The 14,804-nt window shown below is 43.8% G+C and overlaps 8 protein-coding genes across 8 annotated transcripts; 6 read left to right on the top strand and 2 right to left on the bottom strand.

Moving 5' to 3' along the window:
* The first annotated feature begins 283 nt into the window (after positions 1–283).
* Positions 284–631, top strand: PICMEDRAFT_15769 (hypothetical protein). The gene has a single exon (XM_019160956.1). It carries the CDS (start codon positions 448–450, stop codon positions 604–606), a length of 159 nt encoding a protein of 52 aa, XP_019019007.1. The 5' UTR covers positions 284–447; the 3' UTR covers positions 607–631.
* Positions 632–712: 81 nt separating this feature from the next.
* PICMEDRAFT_15768 (hypothetical protein) lies at positions 713–3,912 on the top strand. The gene has a single exon (XM_019160955.1). The coding sequence runs from the start codon at positions 889–891 to the stop codon at positions 3,811–3,813; it is 2,925 nt and encodes a 974-aa protein (XP_019019006.1). The 5' UTR covers positions 713–888; the 3' UTR covers positions 3,814–3,912.
* A 348-nt stretch (positions 3,913–4,260) lies between these two features.
* Positions 4,261–4,901, top strand: PICMEDRAFT_15767 (hypothetical protein). The gene is made up of 2 exons (XM_019160954.1): positions 4,261–4,403; positions 4,514–4,901. The coding sequence occupies exons 1-2, from the start codon at positions 4,307–4,309 to the stop codon at positions 4,819–4,821; spliced, it is 405 nt and encodes a 134-aa protein (XP_019019005.1). The 5' UTR covers positions 4,261–4,306; the 3' UTR covers positions 4,822–4,901.
* Positions 4,902–5,251: 350 nt separating this feature from the next.
* On the bottom strand, positions 5,252–6,904 carry PICMEDRAFT_31448 (hypothetical protein; the record flags this gene model as incomplete). The annotated part of the gene is made up of 2 exons (XM_019162701.1): positions 5,252–6,069; positions 6,142–6,904. The coding sequence occupies 2 exons, from the start codon at positions 6,902–6,904 to the stop codon at positions 5,252–5,254; spliced, it is 1,581 nt and encodes a 526-aa protein (XP_019019004.1).
* Positions 6,905–7,620: 716 nt separating this feature from the next.
* PICMEDRAFT_15765 (hypothetical protein) lies at positions 7,621–9,078 on the top strand. The gene has a single exon (XM_019160953.1). The coding sequence runs from the start codon at positions 7,652–7,654 to the stop codon at positions 9,014–9,016; it is 1,365 nt and encodes a 454-aa protein (XP_019019003.1). The 5' UTR covers positions 7,621–7,651; the 3' UTR covers positions 9,017–9,078.
* Positions 9,079–10,259: 1,181 nt separating this feature from the next.
* PICMEDRAFT_41523 (hypothetical protein) lies at positions 10,260–11,308 on the top strand. Its single transcript, XM_019163115.1, has one exon. The coding sequence runs from the start codon at positions 10,341–10,343 to the stop codon at positions 11,268–11,270; it is 930 nt and encodes a 309-aa protein (XP_019019002.1). The 5' UTR covers positions 10,260–10,340; the 3' UTR covers positions 11,271–11,308.
* A 117-nt stretch (positions 11,309–11,425) lies between these two features.
* On the bottom strand, positions 11,426–12,535 carry PICMEDRAFT_15763 (hypothetical protein). Its single transcript, XM_019160952.1, has one exon. The coding sequence runs from the start codon at positions 12,465–12,467 to the stop codon at positions 11,703–11,705; it is 765 nt and encodes a 254-aa protein (XP_019019001.1). The 5' UTR covers positions 12,468–12,535; the 3' UTR covers positions 11,426–11,702.
* A 286-nt stretch (positions 12,536–12,821) lies between these two features.
* Positions 12,822–14,704, top strand: PICMEDRAFT_15761 (hypothetical protein). The gene has a single exon (XM_019160951.1). The coding sequence runs from the start codon at positions 12,878–12,880 to the stop codon at positions 14,534–14,536; it is 1,659 nt and encodes a 552-aa protein (XP_019019000.1). The 5' UTR covers positions 12,822–12,877; the 3' UTR covers positions 14,537–14,704.
* Positions 14,705–14,804: the final 100 nt, after the last annotated feature.

Genomic DNA, 14,804 nt, shown 5'->3' with positions numbered 1-14,804 from the left:
TGATGCCTCTGTCAGCCTAGGATCTGGCGATATAGGAAGCGATGGACGATAACGTAGTGAGGTGGTTGTGGAGAAACCGCTTGGCGATTGCAGAACACGCTTCGGTTCAAATGTGGCGTGTAGAAAGTTCGTGTTGAAGTGATCAGAGGGGAAAAAAGGGAAAGAGGTGTGCAGTCTCCTGTATGCTCTGCAGAGAACGTGCAACTTGATACTTTGCAGGTGTACAGCCCGGCTGTCTTCTCTGTCGCCAGGTGGTCATCGGGGCGGAGAAACGCACAAGATGGTGAGGAAGTGCCAGGCGTCGTACGTGCCTGCAGCGTATACAAAAAAAGCGGCACAGCGTGCTGGGCAGAGACGCCTGGGACGACGATAAGCCTTCCCGCTCCCTGGAGCCGTGCATCAAGCCAAGCACACTCTGTAGGTTGTTTGTGTTACACTTATGACGATATGTCCATTACACGGCTGCTACGGTGGCCTCTGGAGCTGTACGTACTCACCGGCGTCTTGCTTCACGTGAGAGCCTGTGACGCTAGTAGTCAGAGAGCACACCATGCAAAGCGTACCTACTCAGCAGCCACTCTCAGATCGGCAAGAGACTTCCGCTAGAGCGTATGCCGCTGTGCTGGACTCTACCTTGGTCCCACGTACGTTGTCTAGGCTGTAGCAGCTGCTCCTTTTAATGTCCGGCGGCGGCCTGGCCAGAAGTGGGCAGCACGCGCCCAGTGAAAGAGACAGGAAGCCTCGCCGAAACGAGAACGCGAGAAGGCGTAAAGGTGGTGAAATGAAACATGTTGCAGATGGAAAAGAAAGCGGAGAAGAGAAAGAGGCAATAGAAGGACGTCGATAGTAACAGCAGCAGCAGAAAGCCACCAGGAGAAGTAGAACAGCATGTCCTCGTCTCCGCCAATCCCCTCTTCCCCGGCATTCGGGGAAGACGACGCCATGATGCCCGATGCTGGCGAACACGAAAACGGCAACGGAGCCTCAAATACAGAAGAGACCACCGCCAGCAGGAGCCAGTCACAGCAGCCAGGATCGAGTCCGGCACACGTTCCGTCGTCGCCGCTCTTTCTGCCGCAGTCGTCGTCGCCGGCTGCAGCCCCGGAAAGCAGTACCGGCGCAAGACCACGGAGCCAGCATACACCACACCCGTCCTCAGATATCCTCCGCTCGACCGAGGGTCTCTCCCGTCAGAGGTACCGTGGTAGAGGAGACATCAACAGCTCGGATGTGTTCTCGTCGCCGATGCGCAGACGGTTTTTCAACGAGCCAAGAAGCGGAACGGACTCTTCGCCGATGCCTGGCAGACTGGGCTCCGACTTGTCGTCGGACACGAACAGAAGCGGCGGCGGTAACGCTGACGGCACCCCCCGACGGATTATCCCCTCATTCTCGTCGTCGTCGTTTGCCGATTCGGACGGACCTGCGCCCCCAGAGGGAGTGAGCAGTGAAGCCGGACATGCCCACAGCGGCGCCTCCGATCGTGGGAATGGGCACGACCTGGGCGACGCCGAAGACAGCACTCCTATCCGTGTCATCTGGGGTACGAACGTTTCGATCGAGAACGTGACTGACCGGTTCCGGAACTTTATCATGACCTTCAAAATGAACGACCGGTACGCGTACGATGGGAACGACGACATTGTCGACCCTGCCGGCGACCGGCCCTACTACGTGCAGATGCTCAATGTCCTCAAGGACACAGGTGCAACAAACTTGAACCTAGACGTGCAGAACTTGATGGCCGTTGCCTCGACGCGCACGCTTGCCACGCACTTGATCCTCTACCCTCAAGAAGTTATCCCCATCATGGACCAGACTGTCAAAGACTGCTTGGTCTCAATAGTGCTCGATGACCCAGAATACAGAGATACCCCAGAAACGCTTGCACTCGTCAATGACATTGAGTCGAAGTTATACAAGGTGCGTCCGTACAACATTGGCAACAAAAAGGGGATGAGAGAACTCAACCCGCAGGACATTGACAAGTTGGTTTCCATCAAAGGTTTGGTCATCCGCTCTACCCCGATCTTACCGGACATGAAAACAGCATTTTTCAAGTGTAACGTTTGCGACCACACAGTGGTAGTGGAAAATGACAGAGGTATCATTCAGGAGCCAAGAAAGTGTCCAAGGCAGATCTGTAACTCGTCGAACTCTATGCAGTTGATTCACAATAGATCCACTTTTGCCAACAAGCAAATCGTCAAGTTGCAGGAGACCCCTGATATTGTCCCCGATGGGCAGACACCGCATTCCGTTTCGTTATGTATTTACGACGAGTTGGTCGATTCCTGCAGAGCAGGTGACCGTGTGGAAGTGTGCGGTATCTTCAAATCATCTCCTGTCAAGGTGAGTCCGAGATTAAGAGTCGTGAAAAGCTTGTTCAAAACATATCTAGATGTCGTTCATATCAAGAAGGTTGATAAGCACCGTATCGGTGTTGATGTTTCCACAATTGAAAACGAACTACGAGAGCAAGAAGAAGTCGACGAGATCAGAAAGCTATCTGAGGATGAAGTTGAGAAAATCCGCCGCGTTGCAAGAAGACCCGATGTCTACCAGTTGCTTGCTAGATCCTTAGCACCCTCTATCTTTGAAATGGACGACGTAAAAAAGGGACTTCTACTTCAATTGTTTGGAGGCGCTAATAAAGATTTCAAGAAGGGATCGAGAACAAGAGGTGACATCAATATTCTACTATGTGGTGACCCATCCACTTCGAAGTCTCAAATTTTACAGTACGTTCACAAGATTGCACCAAGAGGTATTTACACGAGTGGTAAGGGATCCTCCGCTGTCGGGTTAACAGCATATGTGACGAGAGATATTGAGACAAAACAGTTGGTTTTGGAGAGCGGTGCTCTTGTGCTATCAGATGGAGGTGTTTGTTGCATCGATGAATTTGACAAAATGAGCGATCAGACAAGGTCGGTGTTGCACGAAGTCATGGAACAGCAGACCATTTCCATTGCCAAAGCAGGTATCATTACGACGTTGAATGCTCGTACCTCCATTTTGGCCTCTGCCAACCCTATTCAATCGCGTTATAACCCAAATTTGCCAGTCACCAAAAACATCGATCTTCCTCCCCCATTGTTGTCCAGATTTGACCTAGTGTTTTTAATTTTGGACAAGGTCGACAAGAAGTTGGACGAGCAGTTGGCGAAACACATTGCCAGCATGTACCTTGAAGATCGTATGTCAAGTGCGGCCACCGAAGAAATTTTACCTGTTGAGTTCCTCACGGGTTACATCCAGTACTCAAAAGAAAATATTCATCCGAAGTTGACAGAGGAGGCCAGAGACGAATTAGTTTCCTCTTATGTCCAGATGCGTCGTGCCGGCGAAGATTCACGGGGCGGTGGTTCCGAAAAGCGGATTACTGCAACAACCCGTCAATTGGAATCATTGATCAGATTATCCGAAGCACATGCCAAACTCCATTTGCGAGAGGTAGTGTTGTTGGAGGACGTCGTCGAAGCAGTGAGATTAATGAAGTCTGCTATCAAGGACTACGCTACAGATCCTTTGACGGGACGTATCGACATGGACTTGATTCAGACTGGTGTGAGTGTGGAGGAAAGACGTCGTAAGGAAGAACTCGACAAGGACATCATCAAGGTGCTAGAGACCGCCGGGGAAATTGACTGGCCTGGCCTAGCCGATGAAGTCGAGAAATTACGTGAGGGACTGCGTGTGGACAATCACGACCTAGGCGAGTCTGTGAGAAGACTGGAAGGAGATGGGAAAGTCATTGTCTTTGGACAAAGTAACCATAGAAGAGTTGCCATCAACAGGCACGTTGTATAACTCTGTACACTAGAAAACTCTCTTTAGAGTTGACATTTCATTACTATAATAACTTAATCTAGAAACTGTCAAATTTGAAAGTGTGTACAAACCGATTACGTAAGCGGAGGTGGTGGTCTTGTGGTTACGCAGCCCTGGTGTTAGAAGCAGCAGGGGATAGCTGCACAATGGGCCACGAGCTGAACACCAGTCTGGAGGAAGCAGCAGCCAGACAATACTAGCATGCCTCCAGCAGCACCTTGAAGTGACAAGCACTGTACACCAGTTCGTAGCCCTCTTCAGCCAACAGGAGCACCGAAATCCCGCTACCGATTCTGCAGCGCAACGGGGAAAGCAAGGAACCAATTATGGGGTACGCTGCGAAAATGGACAGCTTGAGCGACTATGGATGGAGTTGACGGAAAAGTGCTGATGAAAAGCGGATCCTGGAGCCTTTAATTCAGATCCCCTCTGTATCAGCAGATATACCCATTGCAACCAAGCCAGATAAACAATGTTTGCCAGACAATCCATCAGAGCTGTAGCTGCTGCTTCCAAAGCACAACCTGTTGCCAGAAGATCTGCATCCTCCCTTGCACAGACCATTGCATGTAGGTAGTGTTGTTATTTTCCGTCCAATTTGTCTAATATGCGAACAAGATTACTAACTAATGCTGGATAAGGAGTCCCCGGATACTCCCCGTTCTTTTTTGTCTGCTAGCTTTCTCAGAAAAATCTGTCTACTACACCAAGGTTGCCTTAGAACTCTCCAAGTCCGTTTACGTCAAGGAAGGACTAGCTCCACCTACTGTTGCTGAAGTCACCAAGGTCTACGAATGTGCTTTGAAGCAAGCCGACTCCTTTGCAAAGGACCCAAAGGCATTTGCTGACCTCGTTGCTAAGAACGCACAAGGCTTCAGCAAGGACGAAATTCTCAGATACATCTGCTACTTCATTCAAATCGTTGGTTTTTTCTCTCTTGGTGAAATCGTCGGTAGAAGAAATGTTGTCGGTTATGCTGAACACTAGATTCTGATTTGCAACGCCGGTTTTTCTCACTGATTGGAAAGTAGTGGCTTCTCCCCCACTGATGCCATATTTATTTCGTTAAAATTTATTTATTCGTTATGTCATTATATATAGGTATATGTCTATGCATACATGCTCAATATATATATTCTTGTTGATACAAGGAATCGATGGCTCGACCCGGTTAGACGTATTTCTTCAATTCACCTAACGTGCAGACCAATTTTTGGTATCACATTGAGAAAGATGTTTTATCAGAAGCAAACCAATCTAGTTTACGCAAAAGTAGCCCGAAGATGATTGAATGAAAAACAATAAAAATCTGGCAAAACTACGACAAAACATGAATAGGATATTATAAAAATATTATCGGTGGATACAAGTACACCAATTTCAGAAAAGAGCCAAACAAAAACTGTCTATATTTTCTCTACTGCTTTCCTTCCGCAACAAATTTAAAATACTTGTCGGCACTACGCTTTCTCCAGGACTTGCCTTGGAACATCACTAAAACTGCAGAGGCATTCGCCGACAACACAAGCATGGCCCAGAAAAACATAAGCCATCCGTAACCAACAGCTGTCAAAAATTCTTGGCATGAATAACTAACGGCAAAGTTAATACATGCAGAAAAGATTGCCAAAACTACGACCAACTCGCCCGATATGCCTCGGAAACAATCCATGGCGTACGATGTAGCAATAGAACAGGATGAAACCTGTTGAGCTGTCATAAAACCAATCCCAACCGAAATCACAGGCCATGCATCACCTTGCTCTGCGCCCCAACCGTACATCATGTAGCCAATTGCTCCAAAACAGAAAGGAAAAATCATCGCAAACAATCTCATTTCTGGCTCCTTCACACCATTGTTTCTTTTAGCAAAAAAGATGACAATATAGTCTGATAACGATCCGGCCAACCCACCTAGGCCACTTCCTACGAGGGAACCTAGACACATCAAGCCAGTTGTTGAAGTTGAGTAATTATAAGGATCTTCCATCAAGATTTCTGCAATAGTACTGAATGAAAGCATACCCGCAGTACCCCCAAATCCAAAGTTGAAACCAGCATAGAGTATGTTAGGAAAGGTGAATAAAATAAATGGACGACGGAAGTATTGCCAAAAGGTGGTTTTGTCTTGAGGGTAATAAACCCACCATTTGGTGACAATTTTTCCCCATGATGGAGCAGGAAAATCCTGAGCGTTAGGAATTTCGTACTCGGAGACCCCATCAGTAAGATCAACTTCAATATTCTCTTTTCTATCTAGCAGATGAGTACTAGTTTGGGGGCTGTCATCAAGATATTCAACTTCACCGGATTTCATCTGTTCCAAGAATTTTGAGTGTTCGCCTCTTTCGAACAAAAATCTTGGAAATAGCGTTTCTTGGAACGTGAATACGAACAACACAAAAACGACAGCATCAGCAATTGCAACAATGTATTGCGACCATCTCCAACCAATTGTATCTGCTTGTGCTCCACCAGAAACCAAACCAATAACACTACCAAGTTGCTGTGAGGATAGGTATACGGCCAATGCTCTACCTCTCTCGTGAACAAAGAAAGTGTCGAAGATGGTGAGCTGAATCATTGCTTCGTAACCTGCAACACCTAAGCCATTTACCGTCATTGCCAAAAACCACTGAGCATTACCGTTACATTTACCAATCCAAACCATGGCGCATGAGGCAATGACAGTAGTTGCAATAAAAACCGGCTTCCTTCCTATCTTCATTGCAGTTGGAATCCATAAAACATTGAAGAACCCAAGTAAAAGCCAATTTAAAGCACTTCCTCCATTCATGTTATTCATGTTTACTCCAATGTCTTCTGACACAGTTGTCCATGCGGCACCTAAATTATTTTCACCATAAGCAAAGCAACATGCGTATAAGGAAACAACAAATAACTGCCAGTATTTCTTGTACCTTGCCCAACCCAATGGATCAGCTCCACATTCAGTTGGAGGAGGTATATAAACAATCTCAGCTCCCTCAATGACATTTTCGTTGTCCTTCTTGATATCAACAAGTAGTTCCGTACCTGGCACTCCATTCACAAATTCTTCTCTCTCCATCTGTATTATGTCTTTAGCTAGTGAATGGTATGTTCATGAAATTCTGTCGGAACGGATAATTGAAACACAATACCGACTGAAAAAAATGAAGACTAGATAAGTCATTTTTAAATAAAGCACCATTGAGCGGACTGATCTTTTCGTTTGTGAGGCTAAGATAAGCTCATGTTAGAAGAGGTCCAAATGCTGGAATAAAACCAGGCAACTACGATAGCAATGAGTGCATATTGCACAACTATGATCTGGATTGAGCCTAATCACCTGTATCATCGGCGGAAAGTAGCTTCCGTCTTCGAAAATAGTATTTTAAAGCTTTTAAAGTTGGAAGGAGGGAACTGATCAATAATAGATAGGTGATAAGGACTGTAAAAAGGTGGCTTGGAAAAACCTGTCTTATCCGCAGCGGGGCCATTTTTTACCGAGGACTCTTATCTTTTGGCGCTATAAACGAGGAGCTAGCTAGCAACTATCGGGGTTTTTCCATGCAGCAAGCACCATGTAAAACTCGAAACCCAAGGGAAAGCGTTATTCCCAGCCAGAGCTCAATGTTGTGGAAAGAGTCTAGGTATGTACTATTTTTGAGAACTGCATCTCTCCTACTTCTTTTGTTGTCTTTGTCTGAATTTTTCCTGCTACTGGGATATATATAGAAGATTGTGACTTTCCAATACTTTTATCGTCAGTGTCATTTCACTTTTCCTATATATTATATGACAGAAACAAGAGAGGTTTGCTATTTCACTGAGAATGTCTAAGTATTTGCCGGTTGCTAATTCCACGAGGTCTTTCTGGCTTAGTGCCGAAGAAGATGATATCAAAGGCTACAGGAGTTCTGAAGAACTTCCAAAAGAAATGGATACTGTGATCATTGGATCCGGTTATTCTGGAACTGCTACTGCATACTACCTGCTAAAGGGAAACCCATCTAACAAGTCAATCTTAATGTTTGAGGCCAGAAACATTTGTAATGGAGCTACTTCACGGAACGGCGGGCATTTGAAGTGTGATTTGTACTATGGTTACGAAGGCTTTCTTCGGAAATACGGTGAGAAAGATGCTGCTTCTATTCACAATTTTGAATATGACCATATAAGGGCTACAAAAGCTTTAGTTGAAGAAGAGAAAATCGATTGCAATTTTGTTATCACTCGAGCCTGCGATATACACTTTGACAAATCTGGCATGGATAAAGCCATAAGCGGCTACAATTCGGTTTCTAAGAACTCTTATGTGAACTACATGCACGATCTACAGATCAATTTTGGCGATGAAGCCAAGACTATTTCCAAGGTTGAAAAATCTCCTGTATGTTTGACCTATACTACGGGGCATCTCTGGCCATACAAATTGGTTATATCTCTCCTCAGAATATGCATTGCTCGTGGCTTGCAGGTTCAAGCCAACACTCCTGTTCTGAAAACAAAAAGATTGAATGATGGTAGATATTTGGTGAAAACACCAAGGGGAGACGTCATCACCAAAAAATTAATTGTTGCTACAAACGGATATACTGTTTCTGTCGAACCCGGGTTTGAAAACAAAATCATTCCAGTCAAGGGTGTAGTTTCGCGTATTACCTCTGCTGACCCATCCAAACGTACTCCCCATTTGACCAACACTTATGCTCTCAGATATTCAAGTGAAGATTATGACTATCTCATCAACAGGGGTGATGGGTCAGTTATTGTCGGCGGCGGAAAACCCGTCTATGGTGACAACCTCGACTCTTTCTATAACGTTGTTGATGATAGCACCATTATTCCAAAGACGAAAGAGTTCTTTACAAATTACATGAAGGAGAGATACTATACTTGGAAGGACTTTGATGAAAAACTCGATTGTATTTGGAGCGGTATTTTAGGTCTCACTGACGACACGTTACCCTATGTGGGAGAGATGTTAAAAGAAAAAAATAAGTTTATAATTGCTGGTTTCCACGGGCATGGGATGCCACGGGTATTGCTTTGTGCCAAGGCACTGGCAAGGGTGATTAATGGGGAGTCAACCTCCTTAGAGGTCCCAAAACCTTTTAAGCTGACCGAAGCCCGGATGGAAAATACAGAGAACGAGACCTTCGCTTCACTAAAAACGCCTCGTAAACACAAGCTATAGTTATGTACTAACTATTTCGTATATTCGTAAGATGTCTTTCTCTAATTGTTCGAATAACCCAGTCAATCTTACTGCTTTCTCTTCCTCAGCCTCACATCCGACGTCTTTCCGCAAGGCGAGTATATTGCTTAAAACGGAAGTCCCTACCTGGGCTATCCGGATTTCGTTATTTCCCGTAATATCTACACAGAGGACGGTATCTGAGAAGCCGTGAGGCTTATTTGCCAAACGCAAATGGATTTAGCAGATAATTCAGTTTGGTCACCGAATAAAGAAGCAGATACCAGTACAAAGTAATTGTGATCAATTATGGGAAAGGTAACAAGCAACATACTAGTCGCTTCAAGCCAAAAAGGCCAAATTCCCTATCTCTGATGAGAAAGATCCTCTATTCCTTCTTTGACCGGGCGGAGCGGAACAATACACCTTTCCGCCGCAGAAGCCGCTACATCAAGTGGACACCATAAGGTGAACTTTGGAAAGGTTTAAGCGGCTCCCCAAATTAGGGGCTTCCCGAAGAAGCGCATTTTCTGTACTGTGCCGACCGGTGCCCTAATGAGGATTTTAGCGACAGCGGTGGCAGTCTATATCAGCTGGTACCTAGGTATTTTGCGGGCTGCATGGTGCGTTATTGAGATTGTTACATTGTACGTTCTCCTTATCTGGAAATTCATCCTCCGGCATAATCTTTCTTCCTGGCACTTTCCTAGCGCAACTCATTGTCTCTTGTAATAACACACAATAGATCTCAGGCTACTTAGATACTGCAATGGTAATTGTCTTAGCAATCACCTTTGTTGTGGGTTTGGGAAGGCGATAATGAGTGTGGGTACTTTGGAACCGCTTAGTCCGTGCCTGGCTCGATAAGGAAAAAGAGACGCTAGAAGGCTGCGCGGCTTATCAGCATTCTCGATTCGGACTCTTCCTCCCTATCTCTGTAACACTACCTAGGTTCGAATTAATGGCACATTGCAATGAAACCCTACGTCCATATTTAAAGTCAGGCATTGTCGGCACACCATCCTGCCAAAAATGGAAGATAGATGTGGTATTTTACTTCACACAAGAAGTTAAGCAGAGCGAAACACTGCTGAACACATTCGTTGGTTACTTAGTAAAAATGAAATTTGGACTATTTGCTGTTGCTTTAGTGTTTGTGGTAGTTCTCTCAGTGTACAAATTCTACACTGGCAGGAAATCACAAAAACACATAAGCACCAATTCCAAGTTTCTTCCTCCAGTAATTACTCCTGTCAGTGCCGATTTCAAATGGGAACAAACGGAACCTTATCCCTACAGACCTTTTAAAAAAGGCCCTTACAACATGACTTTGGCACTCAAGAAACTTGATCCAAATGACTATATTACTTTGGAAAACACTTACTTAGACCGAATTGCATTGAGAGAGAAGTTATTTGATGAGACCCAATTTTATGCATGTGATGATTCCGCTGTTGGTGCTTTAAAGGAGATGTACAGGTTCATTTTTGACTTCCTAGTGAAAAAATATCCACAATATTTTGTGCTTACCGAGAAAGAGACGTTGATACACAACACAATAACGGGAAAGTTTTTTTCTTCTGATCCGGCAGACATGAAGAAAGAAGAAATTCTTAGACTAATCGCAACAAACATCGAGGAGGACATGCTAATTATGCTCAAAAATCCTAGTACTGGCCAACTTGACGAGTACATTTTACGTTCCTTCATTACATTGATGCCGGCTGGCTTTAATCCAATGGAAAAGCTTAACAAGTCCTTGACTGCGATTCATGGACCTGTTCCTGGTTACCTTCAAAAGTTGCAGATTTCAATGAATAAGTTTTTTTCTAGAGTTCAACCTCATGAGTTCATTGTTCGTCAAAACTGGTCACTCCAGACTCACTCCAACTTATGTGCACCTAAAGGCTCTCACGCAACAAAAGAGGAAGCAGAAAAGCTACACCCTCTTTTTCCAAATGATTTAGACTTCAACAAATGTTTCTTCAGGGTCGAGAAGCAGTGCGTCACAAGGTTACCCGAATCAGGCGCTATTATGATGATAGTAAGAACCTACACAACTTCGTTAATGGATCTCAGAGCAGATCTCAGCGAAGAACAGAAGGACATAATGTGCAGTGCTATTGATGGAATCAGTGGTGACCTTGCACTATATAAAAGAAGAGTTATTTGGGGTGACGCAGCTAAAAGCTTTATTCGTGGTGAGAGCAATGGTTCCCAACCTATTCCTAGAAAACATGTATTTGTTCATTGAGCATATTATGAAGATTGTATAAAATAGTTGAAAAAATGAATAGAGCAAAGAATTTACGATGGTGGCGCTTCCATCTTTTAGTGTACTTTAGGTAGTGTTTATTGATATTATCTAACAATTTATATCAGCTATACAGACGTATATAGCTGTTCTGTCTCCTCACAAGCTCTTCAGCCTTTTTTCCACCCAATCTGTTTCATAAATTTATGCATGTATGTACAAGTAAGATCAAGAAATAAACATAATCGAACAGAAAGAATGGAAAACATTGAGGCTTAGAGAAGAGTGAGAAAATCAAAGGTGGTCGTCATATATAAACATGTGTACATAATCTCGTTAACTGTTGTCTGGATGGGAGACGGCTAATGTATAGGGGTGAAAGAACCTTATATTTCGATGGAAGTGTCTCATGCAAGTTTCCACAATAAATTTCTAGTTTTTATAAGCAGGAATAAGTTCTTTTTCAATAAACTCCTCAGCAGCATTTTTACCGTACTTTGAAGCAATAGCGCCAATCAAGGATGAGGTGATTGTTGAGTAAATTGACTTTGGTTTGTATAATTTGTCAATGTTTCCACCAGGTAAGGCTTTTTTACAGAAAAACACCTTGTCGATATTCTTTGATTCAGCGAAGGCAGCGAGCAGTTTATCAGACCACATGATACGGTGTGCCAGGGATCCAATAGCATCCAGGTTTTTGGATTTTCCAACCACATGTTTGGTCGCACAGAGTTGTAGAATCTGTTCTCCTAGGAAAGATATGTGTGCATTATAAGGTTTTGAACCATGAGCAAAAGACTTGTGAGTAATAATCTGTAGCAAAAGTTCATCTGGAAGTTCTATTTTCGTTGAGAGGTTAAGAGAACTGAGGTAGTTCTTCAATGGGGCCAAGTTGTCGCTTTCTGCGCCATATTTTACACCATCAGAGGACAAAACTTCACTTGGGTCTCTTATTAAGCCTTGTACACGTTGGCCACGGACAAAGACAATCGATCTCTGTTGTTGTTGTTGATGATGATGATAATGTTGTTGTTGTGTAATTGTGAGACGTTGGTGTGTGTTGGCTCTGTGTGTGTTGTGATGATTGATCGTGTATAAACGGGTTTGAGATATTTTGGATAAATTCCTCAACTGGAGGCCTCTGGCAGTGTGCTCGTACGCCATTATTGTAACAGGCTTGTTGATGATAGACTGCATTATGGTTCTCAAGTGTAGTGTATGTAGATTCTGCAGACCCTGGGATCGTTGTGGGATCTGGCCTTTGCGGTTAGCTGTTGGTAGATTCTTCACCCATGTCTGCCGCTACCTAAGTGTCTCCCGCTTTCTTCGTTTTCCATTTTCCATTTTCCATTTTCCACTCTTTTTTCGTCCACCGGCGCTGGAAAATTTTTGTGTTGTCTGAGTGAGACGAGTATTCCTGGCAGTGTTGATTACGTGTCTCAGCATTTTTTTTTATTTTATTTATATTTTTGTTCCACTTTTTTATCTGAAAAGTTTTCTGATATATTTCACTGATACTTTGAGGTTCTTCGATTATTTGCCTGATTCGTACAGTTACACTGACTTGAAGTTTAAAACAAAGTGTAAATCGATTAAAACGCATTGCAATGGATATCTTTAGAGTTTTGAGCAGGGGGGCTTCGTTAAACAAATCCAAGGACTATAAGGCTGATTTTACAGCTCCTGATAAGGTCAAGTCTGCAACTGAACTGAAAAAGTCGAACGATTTGAATGTACAGGTGGAAAAGGAAATAGACTTCTTTCACAGCAAACAACATAAGATTGTTAAAGAAGTAGAGAGCAAAGTTAATGGGGATGAGAGTGATGACGATGTGAAAGATGATGAGACAAGAAAGCAAGAACCTGTCAAGATCACTACGAAAGAAGAAGCCTTAGAGCTACGTAAGCTCAACGGATCGAAAGTTACCGGACACGATGTTCCCTTACCAATTGGTTCTTTTGAGGACTTGATTAGCCGGTTCAGGTTGTCCAAGATCCTACTGCAAAACTTGATTGCGAACAATTTCAACGAACCAACTGCCATCCAAAGTGAAGCCATTCCATGTGCGCTATTTAACAGGGATTTGATTGCATGTGCTCCTACCGGTTCCGGTAAAACGTTAGCTTTCTTGATTCCTCTCGTACAAAACATTCTGGCCTCAAATATACGATCAAAGAAGAGAAAAGGGGGCGAAAACAAAGGTTCCGAAGAGAAAAGGATAAAAGGATTGATTATTTCACCTACAAAAGAATTGGCCCAGCAAATAAACAATCAGCTCAATAAAATCACCGAGAATCTCGGTATCAAAACGGGGTATTTGAACAAATCTCTCGCCTCCAAGTTCCGTTCCGGGGTTTCCAAAGCTTCCAAGTTTGACATCATTGTAACTACGCCACTTAGATTGATTGACCTAGTGAAGAACTCTGCGCTTGACCTCTCGTATGTCGAGTTCTTGGTTTTCGATGAAGCAGACAGTCTTTTCCAGTCTGATTTCCTTGAGCAAACAGATGCAATCCTTTCCGCGTTGACAAGCCCAAAATTATGCAAAAGTATTTTCTCTGCCACCATCACGTCACATGTTGAGGAGCTAGCCCATGGTATCATGAAAGACCCCGTACGTGTCATAATCGGCTTGAAAGAGGCTGCCAACTCCAACATCGAGCAAAAAATAATATACTGTGGTGACGAACATGGTAAACTTGTTGCGATCCGTGACATGATTCAGAATGGTGGGTTTAAACCCCCAGTCATCATTTTCCTTCAGAGTATTGACCGTGCCAAGGCCTTATTCAATGAACTCTTGTATGATGGTTTGAATGTCGACGTTATCCATGCAGAGAGATCACAAAAGCAGCGTGAAGATGCTATTGCAAGGTTTAGAAGCGGAGAGTTATGGTGTCTCATAACAACCGATGTTTTATCGAGAGGTATCGATTTCAAAGGTATCAACTTGATCATCAACTACGATGTTCCGAACTCATCACAGGCGTATGTCCATCGTATCGGACGTACAGGACGTGCAGGCCGTACCGGACGAGCGGTCACGTTTTACACCAAAGAGGACACAGATATGATCAAGAATGTTGTTAACGTTATGCGTGCAAGTGGTCAGATTGAAGGTATGCCTATATGGATGCGGGACGAAACTGCACTATCGAAGTTGAGTAAAGATAGAAAAAGAAAGCTCAAACGTGAGCAACTCGAGCGTGGGAAAATCAGCACTGTTCCAAAGGCATTCAAAAAGCGCAAATTCAGAAAAGCTTAATAATATCGATACGGGAAGGTTAACTTCTCTAGTTTCTATTGGTTTTAGCTATCTTTTCCATCTTTCCACGCTTTTCGACCAAAGGCGGACTTCTATATCACTATATAATGCTAAGCATATGACTGTAAATGAAATTTCCTGGCAAAAGAAGTCAATGTTGCTCCCTGGTTTCCTTCTATGCTAACGCTACCGTTAATGTCCGATATCCGTATATGGTAAAGTATCTTTGAAAGTCATGGTATCACGTGACTCTATGATGACACGATTT

Source organism: Pichia membranifaciens (genome assembly GCF_001661235.1).
Source record: "Pichia membranifaciens NRRL Y-2026 unplaced genomic scaffold PICMEscaffold_2, whole genome shotgun sequence".
Lineage (NCBI taxonomy): Eukaryota > Fungi > Ascomycota > Pichiomycetes > Pichiales > Pichiaceae > Pichia > Pichia membranifaciens.
This window is presented reverse-complemented; position numbering and strand designations above follow the sequence as displayed.

Excerpts from the sequence above, each read along its gene's own strand:
- PICMEDRAFT_15768 (XM_019160955.1), top strand. The coding sequence starts at position 889 with ATGTCCTCGTCTCCGCCAATCCCCTCTTCCCCGGCATTCGGGGAAGAC.
- PICMEDRAFT_15767 (XM_019160954.1), top strand. The coding sequence starts at position 4,307 with ATGTTTGCCAGACAATCCATCAGAGCTGTAGCTGCTGCTTCCAAAGCA. Across the intron at positions 4,404-4,513 it reads CCTTGCACAGACCATTGCAT|CTTTCTCAGAAAAATCTGTC; the intron begins GTAGGTAGTGTT and ends TTTGTCTGCTAG.
- PICMEDRAFT_41523 (XM_019163115.1), top strand. The coding sequence starts at position 10,341 with ATGACTTTGGCACTCAAGAAACTTGATCCAAATGACTATATTACTTTG.
- PICMEDRAFT_15761 (XM_019160951.1), top strand. The coding sequence starts at position 12,878 with ATGGATATCTTTAGAGTTTTGAGCAGGGGGGCTTCGTTAAACAAATCC.
- PICMEDRAFT_15769 (XM_019160956.1), top strand. The coding sequence starts at position 448 with ATGTCCATTACACGGCTGCTACGGTGGCCTCTGGAGCTGTACGTACTC.
- PICMEDRAFT_15763 (XM_019160952.1), bottom strand. The coding sequence starts at position 12,467 with ATGCAGTCTATCATCAACAAGCCTGTTACAATAATGGCGTACGAGCAC.
- PICMEDRAFT_15765 (XM_019160953.1), top strand. The coding sequence starts at position 7,652 with ATGTCTAAGTATTTGCCGGTTGCTAATTCCACGAGGTCTTTCTGGCTT.